General features: G+C 40.9%; 1 protein-coding gene across 1 annotated transcript in view; it reads right to left on the bottom strand.

Annotated features, from left to right (window-relative positions):
- Positions 1–20,699, bottom strand: part of piwil1 (piwi-like RNA-mediated gene silencing 1) — a 29,892-nt gene extending 9,193 nt beyond the window's left edge. The window contains exons 1-14 of the mRNA XM_078421822.1: positions 20,619–20,699; positions 17,783–17,888; positions 16,893–17,018; positions 15,183–15,397; positions 14,654–14,775; positions 13,821–13,901; positions 12,529–12,726; positions 12,108–12,216; positions 11,885–12,008; positions 9,688–9,805; positions 8,407–8,521; positions 6,786–6,973; positions 5,235–5,307; positions 4,212–4,412 (exon numbers count right to left, since the gene is read on the bottom strand). Of these exons, the coding sequence (XP_078277948.1) occupies positions 4,212–4,412; positions 5,235–5,307; positions 6,786–6,973; positions 8,407–8,521; positions 9,688–9,805; positions 11,885–12,008; positions 12,108–12,216; positions 12,529–12,726; positions 13,821–13,901; positions 14,654–14,775; positions 15,183–15,397; positions 16,893–17,018; positions 17,783–17,888; positions 20,619–20,699 (1,857 nt within the window). The remainder of the gene's footprint in view (positions 1–4,211; positions 4,413–5,234; positions 5,308–6,785; positions 6,974–8,406; positions 8,522–9,687; positions 9,806–11,884; positions 12,009–12,107; positions 12,217–12,528; positions 12,727–13,820; positions 13,902–14,653; positions 14,776–15,182; positions 15,398–16,892; positions 17,019–17,782; positions 17,889–20,618) is intronic.
- Between the last annotated feature and the right edge of the window lie 294 nt (positions 20,700–20,993).

The raw sequence follows: 20,993 nt of genomic DNA, 5'->3' as shown, positions 1-20,993 counted from the left end.
ATAACACTATCTGACGATGTTAGTAACTACCAATGTGTAGTAAAAGGTTTGGTTATGCAGTGTTTCACAACTTAGCATGCAGAGTTTTGTTTAAATGGCAACACCTGTTGGTGTTGTAACTGCATTTCAACTTTTTATGAAGTGCTGAGCATTTGGGATGTCAATGACTGATATTTCCTCTAATGTTCTTTACACAAGTATATCCAGTTAAATATTGGATGAGGGAGATGATGGTAATCTGGATGACTATCTCCCAAATTACAAGGCTATTCAGAATACTTTTAAATAAGCAAATGTTTCCAACCACACTATCTGTAAAATAACAGAATGGTAGAAACCCTTATTTATATTGAGATTAGTATGAAATTGATAATCAGAGGAATAGCTCTGTGATGAATAAGTCTTCCAGTTCCTGTTTAGCAGGATAAAACAAGTGGATTACCTTGGAAGATATGGACAATAGACAATAGGTGCAGGAGTAGGCCATTTGACCCTTCGAGCCAGCACCCCCATTCAATGTGATCATGGCTGATCATTCTCAATCAGTACCCCGTTCCTGCCTTCTCCCCATACCCCCTGACTCCACTATCCTTAAGAGCTTTATCTAGCTCTCTCTTGAAAGCGTTCAGAGAACTGGCCTCCCCTGCCTTCTGAGGCAGAGAATTCCACAGATTTACAACTCTGACTTAAAACGTTTTTCCTCATCTCTGTTCTAAATGGTCTACCCCTTATTCTAAAACTGTGGCCCCTGGTTCTGGACTCCCCCAACAATGGGAACATGTTTCCTGCCTCTAACGTGTCCTACCCCTTAATAATCTTATATGTTTCAATAAGATCCCCTTTCATCCTTCTAAATTCCAGTGTATACAAGCCTAGTCGTTCCAGTCTTTCAACATACGACAGTCCCGCCATTCCGGGAATTAACCGAGTAAACCTAGGCTGCACACCCTCAATAGCAAGAATATCCTTCCTCAAATTTGGAGACCAGAACTGCACACAGTACTCCAGGTGCGGTCTCACTAGGGCCCTGTACAACTGTAGAAGGACCTCTTTGCTCTTATACTCAACTCCTCTTGTTATGAGGGCCATCATTCCATTGGCTTTCTTCACTGCCTGCTGTACCTGCATGCTTCCTTTCAGTGACTGATGCACTAGGACACCCAGATCTCGTTGTACGTCCCCTTTTCCATTCAGATAATAATTTGCCATTCAGATAATAATCTGCCTTCCTATTCTTAGCACCAAAGTGGATAACCTCACACTTATCCACATTAAATTGCATCTGCCATGCATCCGCCCACTCACACAACTTGTCCAAGTCACCCTGCAACCTCATAGCATCTTCCTCACAGTTCACACTACCACCCAGCTTTGTATCATCTGCAAATTTGCTAATGGTACTTTTAATCCCTTCATCCAAGTCATTAATGTACATTGTAAATAGCTGCGGTCCCAGCACCGAGCCTTGCGGTACCCCACTAGTCACTGCCTGCCATTCTGAAAGGGACCCATTTATGCCCACTCTTTGCTTTCTGTCTGCCAACCAATTTTCTATCTATGTCAGTACCCTACCTCCAATACCATGTGCTCTAATTTTGCCCACTAATCTCCTATGTGGGACCTTGTCGAAGGCTTTCTGAAAGTCGAGGTACACCACATCCACCGGCTCTCCCCTGTCAATTTTCCTAGTTACATCCTCAAGAAATTCCAGAAAATTAGTCAATCATGATTTCCCCTTCATAAATCCATGCTTGGACAGGTTGTGTGAGTGGGCGGATGCATGGCAGATGCAGTTTAATGTGGATAAGTGTGAGGTTATCCACTTTGGTGGTAAGAATAGGAAGGCAGATTATTATTTGAATGGTGTCAAGTTAGGAAAAGGGGACGTACAACGTGATCTGGGTGTCTTAGTGCATCAGTCACTGAAAGGAAGCATGCAGGTACAGCAGGCAGTGAAGAAAGCCAATGGAATGTTGGCATTCATAACAAGAGGAGTTGAGTATAGGAGCAAAGAGGTCCTTCTGCAGTTGTCAGGGCCCTAGTGAGACCGCACCTGGAGTACTGTGTGCAGTTTTGGTCTCCAAATTTGAGGAAGGATATTCTTGCTATTGAGGGCGTGCAGCGTAGGTTTACTAGGCTAATTCCCGGAATGGCGGGACTGTCATATGTTGAAAGACTGGAGCGACTAGGTTTGTATACACTGGAATTTAGAAGGATGAGAGGGTATCTTATCGAAACGTATAAGATTATTAAGGGGTTGGACATGTTAGAGGCAGGAAACATGTTCCCAATGTTGGGGGAGTCCAGAACCAGGGGCCACAGTTTAAGAATAAGGGGTAGGCCATTTAGAACAGAGTTGAGGAAAAACTTTTTTAGTCAGAGAGTTGTGAATCTGTGGAATTCTCTGCCTCAGAGGGCAGTGGAGGCCAATTCTCTGAATACATTCAAGAGAGAGCTAGATAGAGCACTTAAGGATAGCGGAGTCAGGGGGTATGGGGAGAAAGCAGGAACGGGGTACTGATTGAGAATGATCAGCCATGAGCACATTGAATGGCGGTGCTGGCTCGAAGGGCCGAATGGCCTACTCCTGCACCTATTGTCTATTGTCATGCTGACTCAGAACGATCCTGTTACTTCTATCCAAATGCTCCGCAATTTCGTCTTTTATGATTGACTCCAGCATCTTCCCCACCACTGATGTCAGACTAACTGGTCTATAATTTCCTGTTTTCTCTCTCCCTCCTTTCTTAAAAATTAGGATAACATTAGCTATCCTCCAATCCACAGGAACTGATTCTGAATCTGTAGAACATTGGAAAATGATCACCAATGTGTCCATGATTTCTAGAGCCACCTCCTTAAGTACCCTGGGATGCAGACCATCAGGCCGTGGGGATTTATCAGCCTTCAGTCCCATCAGTCTACCCAACACTATTTCCTGCCTAATGTGAATTTCCTTCAGTTCCTCCGTCACCCTAGGATCTCTGGCCACTAGAACATCTGGGAGATTGTTTGTATCTTCCTTAGTGAAGACAGATCCAAAGTACCGGTTCAACTCGTCTGCCATTTCCTTGTTCCCCGTAATAAATTCCCCAGCTTCTGCCTTCAAGGGACCCACATTTGCCTTAACTATTTTTTTCCTCTTCACATACCTAAAGAAGCTTTTACTATCCTCCTTTAAATTATTGGCCAGCTTACCTTCGTACCTCATCTTTTCTCCCCGTACTGCCTTTTTAGTTATCTTCTGTTGCTCTTTTAAAGAGTCCCAATCCTCTGGCTTCCCGCTCTTCTTTGCTATGTTATACCTATTCTCTTTTATTTTTATGCTGCCCTTGACTTCCCTTGTCAGCCACGGGTGCCTCTTACTCCCCTTAGAATCTTTCCTCCGCTTTGGGATAAATTGATCCTGCAACCTCTTCATTACTCCCAGGAATACCTGCCATTGTTGTTCCACCGTCTTCCCTGCTAGGGCCTCCTTCCAGTCAATTTTGGCCAACTCCTGCCTCATGCCCCTGTAATCCCCTTTGCTATACTGTAATACTGACACTTCCGATTTTCCCTTCTCCCTTTCAATTTGTAGAGTAAAACTTATCATATTATGATCACTGCCTCATAATGGCTCTTTTTCCTTGGACAACACTGGAAGCATTGAGGCATGTCCAGTCTTGACTAGATGGAGCCACAAGCCTCTCGAGGAAGGACTGTGGAGAATTAGGGACATTTCTTAAAAAAATAAATGCAAGGCATTGTTTTTATTTCTGGTCTGAAACAAATTCCATTGTTTTACAGTCATAAAACACTGAAACAGGCCCTTTGGTCGAACTCAGATGCCCCATCTAAGGTTGTCCATTTGCCTGCGTTTGGCCCATATCCCTCTAAACCTTTTTTATCCATTGACAATAATTTCACGATTCACAATGTTAATATCTGAATCTCCTCGCACTCAGTCAGTGAGCTTGCACTTGCACATGTGCCTTGAAACATTACTGACTAATTGACACTTCCACGGTTTTCTTGGCTTTGTGGTCATTTGAATCCACGCTGCAGATGGATTAAACAATGCTTCAGTCTCCCATACCACAATACCAGAAAGGTCTAATATTTAAGGGCATGTACTGCTTTGATCTTTATGAAAAGCTGAAACTTTTAAGGAATCATTTCACCTTGAAATATAAAAAGATGTTAATTTTCATTTTTGTGCAAATACTTACCGGTATCTCAACACTCCACAGTTCACCGCCCATTTTACAATTAATCTGTAAAGCAATTTTTGTGGCGATAGCCATCAGTGCCTGAGGCTTGCTCAAGGTCCGGGCAACAACACACTGACTCGGAGTTGGGCATTCAACACACAAGTATTTCTTGATTGTATCGTATTTGTCTTTGCGGTTAGATGGAAGGACACAAACCACCTGTTGAGGGGCAGAAAGTTCATTTGAACAAAACAAAGTTTCATTCTCCCTGCTACCACTGATGCTTCTTCAACAATCAATTTTCTCTTAGATTCTTCCTAAACATCTTTATTTTTAATTCTATCAATAATACCATCTTCCCTTAAAGATGTAGATATAGATAGCACCATGTAACCTCGAAACATGCAAAATCTTCTCAGTGAAGTCTCTGGCAATCATCATCACCTTCTCCAGTAGTTCCCAGGACAGAGTGAACTGCAGCTCTGACACGTGGAAGTCACCTGTGAGTGAATTCTTTTACCACAAGCTGGCTGCCACACAGGCAACGACCCAAGTGACAGAGCAAAGTTTTGGGACAGTGGCAAAGAGATCCAAGAAGACTAGAGACCAGGTGCCAGTGCGGACAGAGTGCATTCATATTAACATGGACACCAATAATCTGCCCGCTGAGTGACAGGCAATGATCACAAACACGGACGAAGATATATTTCACAGACCCCACCCAAATTTCATCCCTCTCTCAATGTCCCTACTATTGTCATCCTGCCATTAAATACCTCCATTTTCCTCACCAAAAAAACATTCAAAGCAGTTTCAGTGGCCTACCCAGGATTGGCACATTGACATACTCCATAGACTCAAGGCAGGCTGGAAGATTGGTATGGGTACATAATGGAACAGCCAATGGAGGATGATTCATTCTGCATGGGCAATATTTCACTCAGGATATACCATGACCCTATGCTGGAGGGGCCTGCATCTCCAGCTCTGCTTTTGCATTCTTTGAAATTAAGTTATGAAAATGTTGATGTGATCTCTTACAATTCTTGTAGACTGAGTAACGTTGGACTGAAGTGCCCTCAAAAATGCCTCACTGCGATCTTCCACCTCAACCCTGCAATATAAAATGTATATTTTAGCACGGCAAGAAAAACCATTGTTTATTTTGGCAAATACAATGACTAGATAATGATGTGGTGTAAAAACAACCTCATCTAAACAGCAAATAGCTGCAGAAATTAGTTACCATCAAGACAAGCATACCCCTGTAATCATAAGACAAGTGACTAAAAACAGAAAATGCTAGAAATGGTCAGCATCAGTGGAATGGAAAAAGAGTTAATGTCAATGCCCTTCATCAGAAAGTCAGAGCCTTGTAACATAGAAAATAGGTGCAGGAGTAGGCCATTCGACCCTTCGAGCCTGCACCGCCATTCAATATGATCATGGCTGATCATCCAGCTCAGTAACCTGTACCTGCCTTCTCTCCATACCCCCTGATCCCTTTAGCCACAAGGGCCACATCTAACTCCCTCTTAAATATAGCCAATGAACTGGCCTCAACTACCTTCTGTGGCAGAGAATTCCACAGACTCACCACTCTGTGTGAAGAAATGTTTTCTCATCTCGGTCCTAAAAGACTTCCCCCTTATCCTTAAGCTGTGACCCCTGGTTCTGGACTTCCCCAACATCGGGAACAACCTTCCCGCATCTAGCCTCTCCAACCCCTTATGAATTTTATATGTTTCAACATAGGCTCCACAGAGCCTTGCAACATCGGCTCCACAGAGCCAACCAATCTGAAGTAGGGTCCCGGCCCGGAATGTCACCCATTCCTTTTCTGCAGAGATGCTGCCTTACCGGCTAAGTTAATCCAGCACCTTGTCTTTTTTTGGTATGAACCAGCGTTCTGTAGATCATTTCTACCAATCTTCCTGCCTGCCTGCCTGCCTACTATTTCTACCATTTCTACCAATCTTCCTGCCTGCCTTCCTTCCTTCCTTCCTGCCTGCCTGCCTGCCTGCCTAGTATTTCTAGCATTATGCTTTTATTTCAACTTTGGAAAGTAGATTTTTGCCTTGATTTTAGACAGAACTGCTGCCGCCCCCCTCCCAAATTTTCCATCCAAAAAAGTATCCAAACTGACACCACCTCATCAGCATGTACAGCCTTCAAGTGATGGGAAGAACATTGTCTGGATGTCAATGGTATGTGCCAGTATTATTTCCCTTGCACTGATTGTGTGACCTGCTATCAAGTAAAGACTGGATTTTCTCAAGGGCTTGATGCACGTGGATATAAACTATTTCATCAGCTGAGAAATAGTTTAATGATCTATAGAGCCCAATTCAAAGAAATAGAATACCAGGAATGTAAAATAGATATCCATTTGACATTGCTTTTAAGACATGTCTATCCTAGTTGCTTTTCCCTTCCTAATACACCAGTTAAATTGGTAGCAGTATTTGTGGTATGTTGGGTGCATTACTTAAGAAAATGCAAAGATGCTGCCTGTCCCGCTGAGTTATTCCAGCATTTTGTGTCTACCTTTAAGTTATTTAAAATCAACATCCAGAATGTCTGAATACTTACATTAATGGCTTCTCCATCCTGATGCCCATTGCCTTCACTACTTTTCCCAAAGTTTGAAAAAGACTCCGAGCCACATCAGTATTTCTTCGGGTAAAAACCAGCACCCAATTTTCCAGCGGAACAGGGTTGATCAGGTAGGAGCCTCTGGTTTCTCTGGACCACTCTGCTGCTTGGGGATTATAATCAAACTGAAAGGCAATGAGATTGATGTATTGCATACAAAATACAACTCATAAAATATCCACATTGGATGGTGGTGTCAGAAACTCAATCTTTTAAAATGTGTCTGGATGTCATTTTGAAGAGCAATGATTTTCAGAGTTGAAAGGCTGTTTATAAAAACCCCACAGATATACAATACATCTATATTGTCATTTAACCCGGGGTACAACGAGATTGGGAATGCGCCTCCCATACGATGCAATAATTTAAGTAATTTAGACAACAGCAACCCAACGAAACGAAACAATTGTAACAGTTTTTAGACAGGGTAAAGTGCAAGTTGATCTATGCGTTGTGGCCATCCGGCTCAGCAGGACCGGTTCATAGCAGCTATGGCCCTGGGGATGAAGCTGTTCCTGAGTCTGGAGGTGCGGGCGTAGAAGGCCTTGTATCGTCTGCCCGATGGAAGGAGTTCGAACAGACTGTTGCAGGGGTGTGAAGAGTCTTTGTGGATGCTGGTGGCTTTTCTGAGGTATCGTGTGTTGTAGATGCCCTCCAAGTCTGGTAGCTGTGTTCCGATGGCCCTCTGAGCTCTATGGACTACCCGCTGTAGAGCTTTCCTTTCTGCCTCCGTGCAGCTGAGGTACCACACAGGGATGCCATGCGTTAGGATGCTCTCTATGGTGCAGCGGTAGAAGGTCGTCAGCAGCTGTTGGGGTAGACCAGACTTTTTCAGTGTTCTTAAGTAGAACAGTCTTTGTTGTGCCTTCTTGACCAGCGCAACAGTGTTATTGGACCATGTTAGGTCCTCCGAAATGTGAGTGCCCAGAAACTTGAAGCTGGACACTCTCTCCACACTGTCCCCGTTGATAGAGATCGGGGCATATTCCCCGTTATGTGACCTACGGAAGTTGATGATCAGCTCCTTGGTCTTGGTGGTATTTAGGGACAGGTTGTTATCCGAGCACCAGTCCGCCAGGTTCTGCACCTCCGCTCTATAGTTTGTTTCATCCCCGTTTGGAACCAAAGCAGACAATGGTGCTCATCCCTCGATGAGCTACAATCTGACTAAATTGCAGAATTAGCTTGAGTACAGCCTCTGCTAGTTCCCACATTGTGGTACTGCTAGTACAACCTCGCTCTCGGCACCTGCAACATCCCTGCTAGAAGCCATCCCATCACAAAGACTACATGCTAACAATATATCCCCACTTTTATTCTACCATCTGATCACAATTCATACCACGCATTTTTCCCCCAAGCTAAAATCGTGTATTGCTAGACAGTGACTGGAAGTGTTTCATTACCACTGACGTCATACTTTCATAAGCCTTGTTAAGGTATTCACAGACCAAACACCCACAAAAGTGTTCCTTATGTTTGCATTTGATATAAATATTGCTTACAGCCATTCATAACCAGTTTGCCAGCAAATGCCCATTGCACATTTCTACATTACCATTTTTCCACCTTGTTGGATCTTCTCTGTAGGTACAACTCTGCCAGAGAGTGAGTGCAATTTGGAATCGAACTGGATGCCCCAATCTGACAGTTCTTTCTGTACATTATCATCACTGTTTTTAAAATACAAAAATACTGTCAAACACTTTTTGCACATAGTTTCCTCTTTACAGCCTTATTTTCTATATTTTCTGCATTCAAAATGAAAGAATTAAATCAAAACCAGTTTGCAAACATATATTTCATCTAAAAATCAGGAATTCCTCACACTATGTTCCTCTTACAATGCAAGCACTGCAAGCCACATTTCCATTCTAACTCTTGCACTGACCGAAATCACAGAAGCAAATGGAAATCATAGTTAGTTAGAATAATTCAGCATAGAAGCAGGCTCTTCCTCTTCCCAACTCTTCCATGTCGGTCAAAATATCCATCTAATCTAGTTCCATTTATTCACTAAACCTTTTTAATCCAAATATCTTAAAATTATACCTTCCTCCAGCTTCCTCTGACAGCTCGTTTCGTATATCCAACATCCACATCGTGAAATAGATTCCCCTCAAGTCCCTTAAATCTTTCATAATAAGATCATGAGATAGGAATAGAATTAGGCCATTTGGCCCATCAAGTCTACTTTGCCATTCGATCATGGCTGATCTATCTCTCCCTCCTAACCCCTTTCTCCTGCCCTCTCCCCTAACCTCTGTGCCCTAATTTTAGATTCCCCTACCCTGGGGGGAAAAAAACTGACCTCATGATTTGAGGTCATTTATGGCCCTCATGATTTGAGATACCTCTACAAGGTCACCCCTCAACCTGCAATGCTCCAAGAGGGGGAGAAAAAAAAGTCACAGGCCATTCAGTCTCTACTTACAACTCAAGCTCTCCAATGCCAGTAACATCCATGTGAAATGTTCCCACACTGTCCCAGCTGAATAACATGCTTCGTACAGGTGGGTGATCAGAACTGGGAACAGTACTCCGTGTTGTCTCACCAACAACGTGTATATTTGCAGTGCGTCCCAACCCCCTCACTCAATGCAGTGACCGACAAAGGCAGAAGTGTCAAATGTATTTTCAGCAGCCTGAATACAAATGCACAAACCTTTAAAAACTTGCAGTGAGTGCTCATCTACCAACTTACAGAAGCACAGAAGACAATTCAAACAATAACGTTTTTTTTTTTTTTTCAAAGTTTCACCATTATTGACCATAGGATCTAGAAATGTCAATACTTCTGAAAGCCAAGGATATTGCCAACTTTCATTCTAGAACATACTTCTGGATGTAGTCCACGAATCGCCACAATTGCTGCTCCCTCTGTTCTGGGTTTAATCTTGTATGTGCAGACAGGTCTCTCATCACGTTGAAATCGGAACGCATTTTATCCGTCATACCTACAAAATTAAACAAAGTCTCCAACTTGGTCAAGAAGATAAAAATCAAAACTTCTGCTTTTTAGTTCAAACACAAAAAACGCGGTGTAGGCGCCATTTTACGTTTATTCGTTATTTTTGCATATTATTATTATTACCTTGTATCCTGCTGTAGTTTGGATACTAAAGAGTTAATGCTATGCTTACGTATAGGGCTGGGCGGAGCCAGAGAACGGTAGTTTTGGACGTGTTCGCGAGTTGAAGCCGAGAAGGTGCTGACAGAGGGTCAGCCAAAAGGTTTCAGCAGGCAAGATTTAAATCGGTTGTAGATCTTACTGACAAGAAGATTAGTAGAGATCTCTGCCGAAGATAGATCTGGCAGTTCGTATTGATTGCATAGATCAAGGTAGGATATGGAATTTAATCAAGCAAATCAATAACCAGTCGATGACAAGAGATATGCCAATATGTTATATTGTGACTTCAAATAAAGACGACTAACTAAATCAAATGTCGTGGAGGTCTCTGTTATTGTGATTACTTGCGTCATTAAACTTATCGTTTCACCCGATCTGTGCAAGCGGCAGCTTGGGAGCTAGTTTGATAGACCAAAAGTGGCCGTTATACGCGGTAAAATCAGGTTTGAGACACGCATCTATGATGGTGGGGTCAAATGGTTAGCACGCACAAAAGCTTTTCATTGTGCACGTGACAATAACCAAAACTAAATTAGTCGAAAAAGTCACACTTTGATGAAACATACTTAAATTCCCCCAAAAAAACAAAGTGCAAAGTGCTGGAGTAACTCAGTGGGTTAGGCAGCTTCTCTGGGGAACATGGATAGGCACCATTTTGGGCCAGGACCCTTTTGGTGTTACTCCAGCATTTAGTGTGTCCGAATGTCACCCAAGTATGACTTACTGCCTGACTGCTGAGTTACTCCAACACTTTGTGTCCTTTTTTGTAAACCAGCATCTGCAGTTCTTGATGTCCAAATCCCCAGAAAAATAAGATATTGATGAGGACCAGGGAAACAATAGCCTTGTTCCATCTGGGGCAGATGAGAGCAGAACTATGGGACACAGAGGACCTAGCTTTGACAGCAGTGGGGTAACCACGTTTACTGAAGAAACTAGGACATCTTGGATATCCGACGATAGAAAGCCTCATCTTGGGAGCAGATGCTGCAGAAACAGAGAGATTGAGAGTAGAGGATGGCATCCTTGCAAGGGGCATGGAAGAGGTGTAGTGCCTGACAGAACACCTATCCCTATACACCCTCCCTCAAATCCATCCAAGGACCCCAGTAGTCCTTCCAATGAGATAGAGGTTCACATCACCTTCTCGTACCTCGTCTACTACATTCAGCGTTCCTGATGTGACCTCATTTACATGGGTGAGACCAAGCGTAGACTAGTCGACTGTTGCACTTGGTCCACCACGGCCTGCTGGATCTCCTGGTCGCTAACCATTTTTTGTCTATAGCAAAGTCTGTGGGCAACTGGTTCTAACAAAACCTGAATAAAATTGGTAAGATTCCAAATAATTCTCTAGGTAAATCTTTCCATCAATTTACCAGAAGGACAATAGCTGACAATCTGGTTAAATGTACCCCACCTTTGCACAAGTAATCAAGTACAAGCAGTTTTGAAACCGGCACTGAACACTTTCGCCGAGAGATTAGATATGGGGCAGAGATCTTCAGCACTATTCAGGTAGTTATTAGGATCCATCACTTAGGTACAGTATAGAGCATGAATACAAATGCCAAGACAGGTATACATTGGAAGTACTATTGCACATCTGCCGCATGGTGTAGAACAAAAGCCCATTGCAAGTTATCAGAGTAGCTAATACTGCATTGCACCAATTCATGCCACAGCCTCAGTCCAGATTCGGGTTTCAATGAATAAACACCTCTTGAAGCAGCATAATGCGACGGCCAATCACAGCAAAGTTCTTAATATTTCACCATGATCAGCAACATTTGCAAAGTTAAATCTACATCAAGTATTGACCAATTTAGAAGTTTTTAAAGTTGCGCAACGCACGATTATTTCATGCTGCTCCAATGAAGTCACCTTTTTATATTCAAAATACCTGTAAGATAGCATAGCTCAGGAACGAGGCAAATAGGTCCTAGACTAGTACCAGCAGGTCCTTGCCTTCTGGGCTGGCTAACGAGCACTGGTTGATTCACATCAGCAATATCCATACTGTATTGCTGTAAAATACAAAGAGCTCATTTTCTTGGGTAATATTTCCTTAAAAAGGACAAATGAGTTTAATAAACTAAAGGATCCATAAAAATATACAGAAGTACCTTTTTGTAGTAATCAATGTAGCTGATTTGAGTTCCTCCCTTATTAAAGGTGCTTTGGGGATTCTGAAACCAATCAATGTCATCAATTCGATAAGTCTTGTTATTGTACCTAGATGTCACCAAAATGAATGGGAATATTATATAGAGTCAGTCTATACAGCACAGAAACAGTGTCCAACCCATCCACAACCCTAACCCTTCTAAGCGAGCACCATTGCCAGTGTCTGACCCCTATCCCTTGAAACCCCTCTTATCTATGTACCTTTCCTAAATGTCAATTCTATTTCAGTGCTCGGGTCAGGAGCACCAACAAAACAGGCAATCACTTTGTTTCACCAGGTAGTTACGAAGGGCTTTTTAAAAAATAAACTTAAAAAAAAAAATCTGTTAAACAATTTACACTACATAATTTGCAACATACCTGGTTAGAACTATTACTCCAACCAGTTCTTTGGAGCATGCCTCCTGAAACCGCTGTTCACCAAACTGAGCATATAACTGATGCATGACATCATGTACAGTTTCACTACGCAGGATTTTGTGACTAACATCTGCACAGAGCATGACATTGTTCTCATACTGCAGGATTGAAGTGGTATATCCTGGCCAAACCATGATCCTATTATAGGAAGAAGAACAATAATGTGTTCATATCGTTCATTAAAATTTTCCTATGATGTTTTCAGCTTTCCCATTTTTTTCATTTCAGAGGCAAATTGAGTTTACATAGCACATCAAACAGTACAGCACAAAAACAGGCCCTTTGGCCCACAATAGCTATCTGCACATAACCCATATCCCTCCATGTCCACATGCTTATCCAAATGTATTTTAAATACCACTAATGTATTTGCTTGAACCACCATCCCTGGCAGTGAGTTTCAGACATTTACACCCTCTCCAAAAAACACCCTGTGCTCACATCTCATGTAAACATTGTCCCTCACACCTTAAAGCTATGCCCTCTAGTATTTGAATTTCCCCATCCTTGGAAAAATATTCTGAATGTCCACCCTATCTATGCCTATATATTATATAATTCTCTCAGGTCTCCCCACAACCTCCGGTACTCCAGAGAAAGCATTCCAAGTCTGTCCAACCTCTCCCTATAGCGAATATCCCCCAAATCTAGGCTTAATTCTGGAAAAGAAAATTACAATGAGACAATCCCCAGTTTGTCAGTTATAACATTTTCTTTCAATTTTGTACAAAATACCATTTAACTTTTAATGCTGTAATTATACAATCCCACCAATGTAGTTACTCCGAAGATGGACACAAAAAGCTGGAGTAACTCAGCGGGACAGGCAGCATCTCTGGAGAGAAGGAATGGGTGACGTTTTGGGTCGAGACCCTTCTTCAGGCATGTTCTGCTGAAGAAGGGTCTCGACCCGAAACATCACCCATTCCTTCTCTCCAGATGCTGCCTGTCCCGCTGAGTTACTCCAGCTTTTTGTGTCTATCTTCGGTTTAAACCAGCATCTGCAGTTCCTTCCTACACAATGTAGTTACTTCAGTGGGGGGGGGGGGGGGGGGACAGGAGCGGTAGAATGTGTGATAAGCTAGCAATGCGATATGAACACGTGGAAACAAGTATTAAAACATTTAAAATTACTGAGTTACACACAATCCCAATTGGCACTGTTCCACTTGAAGACTGCACTAAAGTTATGACTACCAAATCCAAGAAAGGTAAAGCGTTGTTATGCATACCTATGCTGTGGAATCATTATGGGATCCTTAGGATTGTAGTAATTTCGGCCAATTTGCTGCAAGGACATTATCTTTAAAAGCCTGAAAGAAAAAAAATGACAATCGTGGGCTTCAGAAAATGCAACCATAACAAATCATTTAACGAACTTACTGAAAAGTCTGCTTAACATCAACCTAGTGAAGTATTGAGTGTACGCATCTTAAATGTTACAAATAAAGAGAAAGTTTAACCCTGGCCAGTTTGAAAACAGTATCTTGATCAGACAAGCAAGGAATCCAGTGAACAGGTATGTTCCACACTGAGCAACCATGAATGTAGGAACTTAGCTCACAGAAACTTTCCTTGAAAGTGGCATCACAAGTAGAAAGGGTGGACAAGAAGGCTTCGACACATTGGTCTTCATCAGTCAGAGTATTGAGTATAGAAGTTGGGAGGTCATGTTACAGTTGTACAAGACATTGGTGAGGCCCCATTTAGAGTATTGTGTTTAATTTTGGTCACCCTGTTATTGGAAAAATGTTGTTAAGCTAGAAAGGGTGCAGAAAAGATTTGAGGATGTTGCTTGGACTTAAGGGAATAAAGTTCTAGCCTGCTCAACGTCTACTTAAGGTTGGAGAGATTTATTCTTTAGAGTGCAGGAGGACGATGGGTAATCTTTTGTAGGTGTACAAGATCATGAGGGGATTTAATAGGGTAAATGCACAGTCTTTTACTCAAAGTAGAGGAATCGTGAATCAGGGAGCATTGGTTTAAGGTGATGGGGGGAGGAGAGGGGGAAACATTTAACAGGAACTCGAGGGGCAACTTTTGTTTTTGCACATAGGGCACTTACCTCCTGAACACAATGTTGTAAAACTGCAGACATGTTGGAGATGTGGGAGGCAATTCGTTGGTCAAGGTAACTATAACCTTCACGTTTTGTCCATCACGTGTCTGGCTGAGTAGTTCTGTGACCTTAAAAGTGAGCAGTCTCACATTTAGTTAAAAAATTGCTGCAAATAGATTCAAACATTCTCCACAAAACCTCAGGATTACTACTGCTTTTGATTACTACTTTTTGATTACTGCTTACTGCCTAATATCAACAAAAGATTTTTTTGTGATGGTTAATCAAAATGCTAGTCATTAAAATTGCAATCTATTCCAGGATCAAGAGTATTTTGTCATACTAGACCAAGTGGACCCGTTGGGCCCATTCCTCGGAACAATGAAATTCATGACAACCCAATGGCAAGCCATAAGGTGCATGCAAAAACCATTACTTCAAACTGTTCCACACTTTGATATTGCTTTTTCATTCTGCCCCCACACCAGGTACACTGACTTTTTGCCTTTAAAACAATATCACATTTCAAACTTACTCTTGTTTCCAATCTTTTAGGAAGGAATAGCAGACTACCATCAAAAACACGAGTTCTGCCAAGAACATTTTCATGCCTAAACAATAGTGCAGTACGTAGACGCCTCGATTCCATCTGAGGTTCATAATCCACATGGTATTGATATAGAACCCACTGGGGGCGAGAGTTTAGGGCAATATAGTTTGTTATCAGACGTATTGCACTCCCAGAAACACCTGAAGATGAAATAAAATTATTTTGTTATATTACCAACCGTGACTACAGATTAAGATTGCTTATTGATTAAAACTCTGAGACAGCTTGCAGACAAATGCAAGTAAAATACAAATGTTTGATTTTTAAAAAAATATCTAAATTAGGATCTAAAACACTGATAATTTACTGAGGGAATTGATACACTGGAATTTAGAAGGATGAGGGGGGATCTTATTGAAACATATAAGATAATTAGGGGACTGGACACATTAGAGGCAGGAAACATGTTCCCAATGTTGGGGGAGTCCAGAACAAGGGGCCACAGTTTAAGAATAAGGGGTAGGCCATTTAGAACGGAGATGAGGAAGAACTTTGTCAGTCAGAGAGTGGTGAAGGTGTGGAATTCTCTGCCTCAGAAGGCAGTGGAGGCCAGTTCGTTGGATGCTTTCAAGAGAGAGCTGGATAGAGCTCTTAAGGATAGCGGAGTGAGGGGGTATGGGGAGAAGGCAGGAACGGGGTACTGATTGAGAGTGATCAGCCATGATCGCATTGAATGGCGGTGCTGGCTCGAAGGGCTGAATGGCCTACTCCTGCACCTATTGTCTATTGTCTATTGTCTATATAACTTTTAAATAAGCAGACTCCAGCTTAAATAAGAGTTTAGATCTTGAGAACTCTCTGTAAACTAATTTCTCTGCAAGTCAGAAACAACTATTTTCTTTCGTAATATATATAATGGTCTACATGCACTTGCTATAATCCTTTCACTATATTGAATAATCACCCTAAACCATAGTTAAACAAATTAAATATATTTAATGTATCCAGTCATTAATATTATGAAACATTATTATGACAAAGTGTGAAACTGCTTTAAAAATGTATGGGTGAAATTGTGTGTAGTTGGTTTTCCATAAGTCAGGTCACTTGTAACTTGCCTCCCTTTTTTAATGACTTGATGTTATTTTACTTACGAGTTAAACTTGATGAATTTGGCTCAAAGCATTCGTGCTCCTTTTCATTCTGATATACGAGATGCTCCTCTATTCCCTCCCCCACCCCCCAACAATACATATTTTTCTCCATTGAATAGATCTGGCATCCATCACCTGCTTTACAATGCCATCTTGCAGTCATAAAGGAAGTGTTAATATTTGAACTTGATTCCAAATTATAAAAATAAAATTCTATGCAATTAAACTGCAATAACTCTAGCACTGATCGCTGTAAGATCTCTGATCTTTTAAACATTGGCAATATTTTATTTTTGACTCTCAAATCATCTTCATCCTTGCATGCATTTTTTGTTATTTCTATGTACACACTTCAGCATGAATTTGTCAATTAATATTAATGTTTCTGCTCTTTAATCCAGGTACAAACTTATGTCCAATTCCCTCGTTTCCCCATTCCAATCGCACCTGTATTTCTCAGTTTATTGTATGTATGTATAGGTGTTCCTCATGGTACAGACGACTTAAATTAATCCCTGGACAGCTTCACCTCGGCCTTTACCTGTTTTGGACTCCTTGACATGTTCCATAGCCTTTCTGGTATTAACTCCAAGATCATGGAAATCTCGCCGCCGCCCACCTCTTTCCGTTAAAGACATCTCTTTAAATCCAGCAGATACCACCTCAACTATCACATTTTCAAGAAACAAGAACAAATTATAAGATATCAAAGTGAGTACAGTGGAACAATATAATTTAAGCTACATTTAGACAATGAGCAAGGCATACAAAACTAGACTAAATGCAGACAAATGGGGTTAGTGTAGATGGTAAAAATGTCGGCATGGATAGGAGCGTCTGTTGCTGCTTAACTAGACAGCTCCATGGCTCTACAACTATAAAGTTCTGTCAATCTAGCTTTTAATTGTCTTGAGTGGTAAGCGAAACAATCACCGACAGAATTTTTTTATTCAAAGAAGCATGTTACACCCATAGATGGAGTGAATACTTAAACTGCAACTGGAAAAATCAATAATTCCTTACAGTAGGTATCTTTCATCAGCATTTTACCACGCTGTTAGACACTTGGGGACCTGCATACTTTGCTATGCAAGTTCTGGAGTCTTAAGAAAATAATTAGTGTTATTAATGGACAACATAAAATGGTAGGAAAAAAAAGTTGTTATGGCTGAGACTGAAGGATTGCGTGCAGTATGTTAATAGCGCCCAAAGACTATCGTTCTGGTTCAACCAACCCCAAATACTGCAAGATTCTCAGGTCTGAATTTACTGGGCACATGGCCAGAGCTCTGACCATGCAGCACAATCTTTCAACACAAGCGAATGACCCATTTTAATCCAAAAAAAGATAAAGGTAATCTATGAAAAGTTTACAGTATTTTACATATAGAAGTTTCTTTAATAAGAAAAAAATTTAAATTCAAATCTCACCATCTTTGCGCAGTAGTGCACCAGAGGGCCCTCGCTGACGACCACGACCAAGTAGTTCAGGCTCCCCTGTGCTGGCAGCAAGCGACGGTGGTATTGGAGAAGGTTCCTACATTGCAAAGTAAAGATGGTTCATTTCTGATGTCACGAGTTAAAAGTTATTTGCCAGTCCCACAGCCAGTTTTGAAATTCTAAACTAATAGACCTAGCTCTAATTTTGAATTTATGCCCTGATTAAATAGATAGGATAAAGACCTCTAACATATTACCCTTCAAAAATCTGAACATGGCTTGCTAGCTTATACAAATTGTTCCAAATGTGATCCCAGCAAAACTGCGCCATTCGCACTTGAAGACATCTACATGTTAACAGAACCCAACATTGCATCAGTAATGTTTATTCACAAAAATTACCAAAAAGTGTTACTTTCTCAATTTTATTCACATCTTGTAAAAATTCAATTACACAGGGCCCAGAATATAGGTGATTCCTGTGCTACCAAGGGGAGGAGGGAAGGAGTGGTAGTCCTAGAAAAAAAGTCCCCATCACTATTTTCTGCAATGCAAAGCCACATTATCTGTACTTGCATCAGGAAATGCAAGTTGAAAACAAATTATTTCCCCATATAAATAGCACGGGTGCAAATTTTATTCTGGATCTCAATTTTTTGTGTTGTAAGTAGTGACTTCTGCAAGGCCTTAATTTGAGGTGCCTGACCTGCAGTACTACTATTAGTAAATTCAGACTAAAGATTGCAGGTTTCAGCATCAATTATTAATTCCAAGTTGTTTCCCATTCCACCCTCCCCTTCCCCCGATTCTATACAAACAGTTCTGCTAGAACATGATAGTTTTGTTCCAAAGACCTCGCATTATAGAAAATTACTTTGTGAAAACAATTGTGTCTATAAGAAAAAGGGTATTAGCCCTAATGCAAGGTGCATTTCAAACTCTCATCAAAAATTCTCCTGCAGGATTTCCAAAACTAATTGTCAAAAACATCTTTGTTTTGTAACTCCAAATGCAAAATACTAAAGGTTGTAAGTGATCTTACTTAATAAGTGTCAATAGATGCGAATGCTTGTCAAATGCCCCCCAAATGAAACTCACAGCCCCTGTCCTTATGACAGGCATATGAGTGAGGTAAAAAAAAGAAAAGAGCCGAGCGCTTGCTCGAGGTGTTCAACCGGGGTCAAAAAATTGGGATTAAAAAAAAAAAATTACACACAAACTTACCAGTTTCAAGCCTTAGTGCATTTCAAAGTAAAAACAGACATTACAAAATAATGTGAATATGTCACTGTACACTAATAACATTTAAGTAAATTCGCACAATAATTGATAATCAGCCCAAAAAGGTGGTAATTGGCTTTTCTGCTGTGTTTTATATTTTAACCCTGTCTTAATTAATTTAGTTATATAATCTTGCACTTAAATTTAATATTTACTCATATTTCCACCACTGATTTTCTGGCACTCTTGGTTCCAGAGCTTTGCTGATTTATCCAGCAGGCCAAGGAAGTCGGCTATGGGGATAGATGTGCTGGCTCCAGCTGGGCTGGAGTTCCAGAGCCCTGGCCGCAGGTTGCAAATTCAACCCACCGATCGGCCGTGGAAGCCCCGATGAGGTCGAGATTGGCTGCCTTGCCCAGCCTAGGTGCCACATTTTCGAGGAGACTTCAAGGGCGCGGGGGATTTCTCGCGGAACCCCTAGCGACCTCTAGCGGAACCCTAGTGTTCATTACAAGTCTATGCATCAGTTTTTTCCCTTTCTTTTTTTCGATCCGATATCTCCGTTTATTTGGCAAAGTGAAAAACGCGGACATCAAGCAAAAACACGGAAAATGGATTTAAATGAATTTGAAATCCGCAGAAAATTCACATGCCTGCTATGAGAAAATGACAATTTGATTACCGCAAGGAGGTTACATGGAAATAGTTTTTATTCATAATGCAGTGGAGTCTAGAAATCACTGCCTAAGAATGGCAGAAGCAGAATCTCTTAAATTTAACAAGGTATACTGAACAAATAAAAAGCCATCATCTACAAGGCTCGGAGCTGATAAAACAAAATAATGCGGAAAAAGGTCAACATAGAACTAAGTGAAAGAAAGGTCAAACGTAATACTAACGTAAATGGAAAAATGCTACAAACACAACCATGCAATTGTAAAATTGGTGGATGGGGAAAATGTTCACAATAATCTGAATATTAATGGAACCATTTTAAGATTATCTATAACAATAACACAAGGACTAGAACAACATTCTAATATAAAGCGATAGTGCAATCTATAGATAAAACTATTTTAAAATCAAATCACATTAGAATCAAAGCAAGAAAAAAAATCCATATGAAAACCATCTTGCTATCATAAATCAATGCTCAACTCATTTAAGTTATATTAAAGATACTCTAATTAAATACAAGCACAGACATTCAAGCAACTGTTCTGTTCAGAAAACCACAGCAGTGCAAGGCAAAATATTTTGCCAGCCACAAACATTATAGCTGCATTACTGAAATCTTTTGGCAAGTGACTGGCCTTATTGGAAACTTGCACCACAGAGCAATTGTTTGGTGATTAATTAACACAGGAGCTCATTAAAGATGTTCAGTTCATGCAAATAATTATGGCAATTCTGAGAAAAAGACTGATTTGAATGATTAGTGGTCAGAGCAATAATATATAATTTAATTTTTAAAGCTCATGTCAAGGACTTGAAAATAGTTTTATTTTCAAATGGTAACATGTGACAGTAGTGATTGCATTTACTGAGTTAGTTATACAGCAAACCAGTATTGCAAAAAAAAAAAGTGACTATCAAAATGACTTACCAGCCTTGCTGCAAGAGGTTGTGAACTTACTTCGGGGACACGTGTTCTGCCACGAGCTCGAGAACGGGCTCTTCCAGTCATTTTAAAAATTTATATATATTTCAACTTACTACCAGTTACCTGTAGAAGGAAAACTATGTTAAGTCAGAATGCCCAGCTGAAACCTTGTGTCAGAGCTCGAAGAATGTATACTAAAACATTTCTGATAGAACAAACCAAGATAAGACTTTTCCTGAAGATGTTTTCCATGAAAAGATTGCAAGCTGCAGTACTTCCTACAATGCAACCTATTGACAACCCCAAATTTGATTCTCTATGGAGGTTGAAAAGCTCATTAAAATCATAGGTTTCCATGAAAAAAATACTGCAAACAGA

This window comes from Rhinoraja longicauda, chromosome 25, assembly GCF_053455715.1.
Source record: "Rhinoraja longicauda isolate Sanriku21f chromosome 25, sRhiLon1.1, whole genome shotgun sequence".
In the NCBI taxonomy this organism is placed as follows: Eukaryota; Metazoa; Chordata; class Chondrichthyes; order Rajiformes; family Arhynchobatidae; genus Rhinoraja; species Rhinoraja longicauda.
This window is presented reverse-complemented; position numbering and strand designations above follow the sequence as displayed.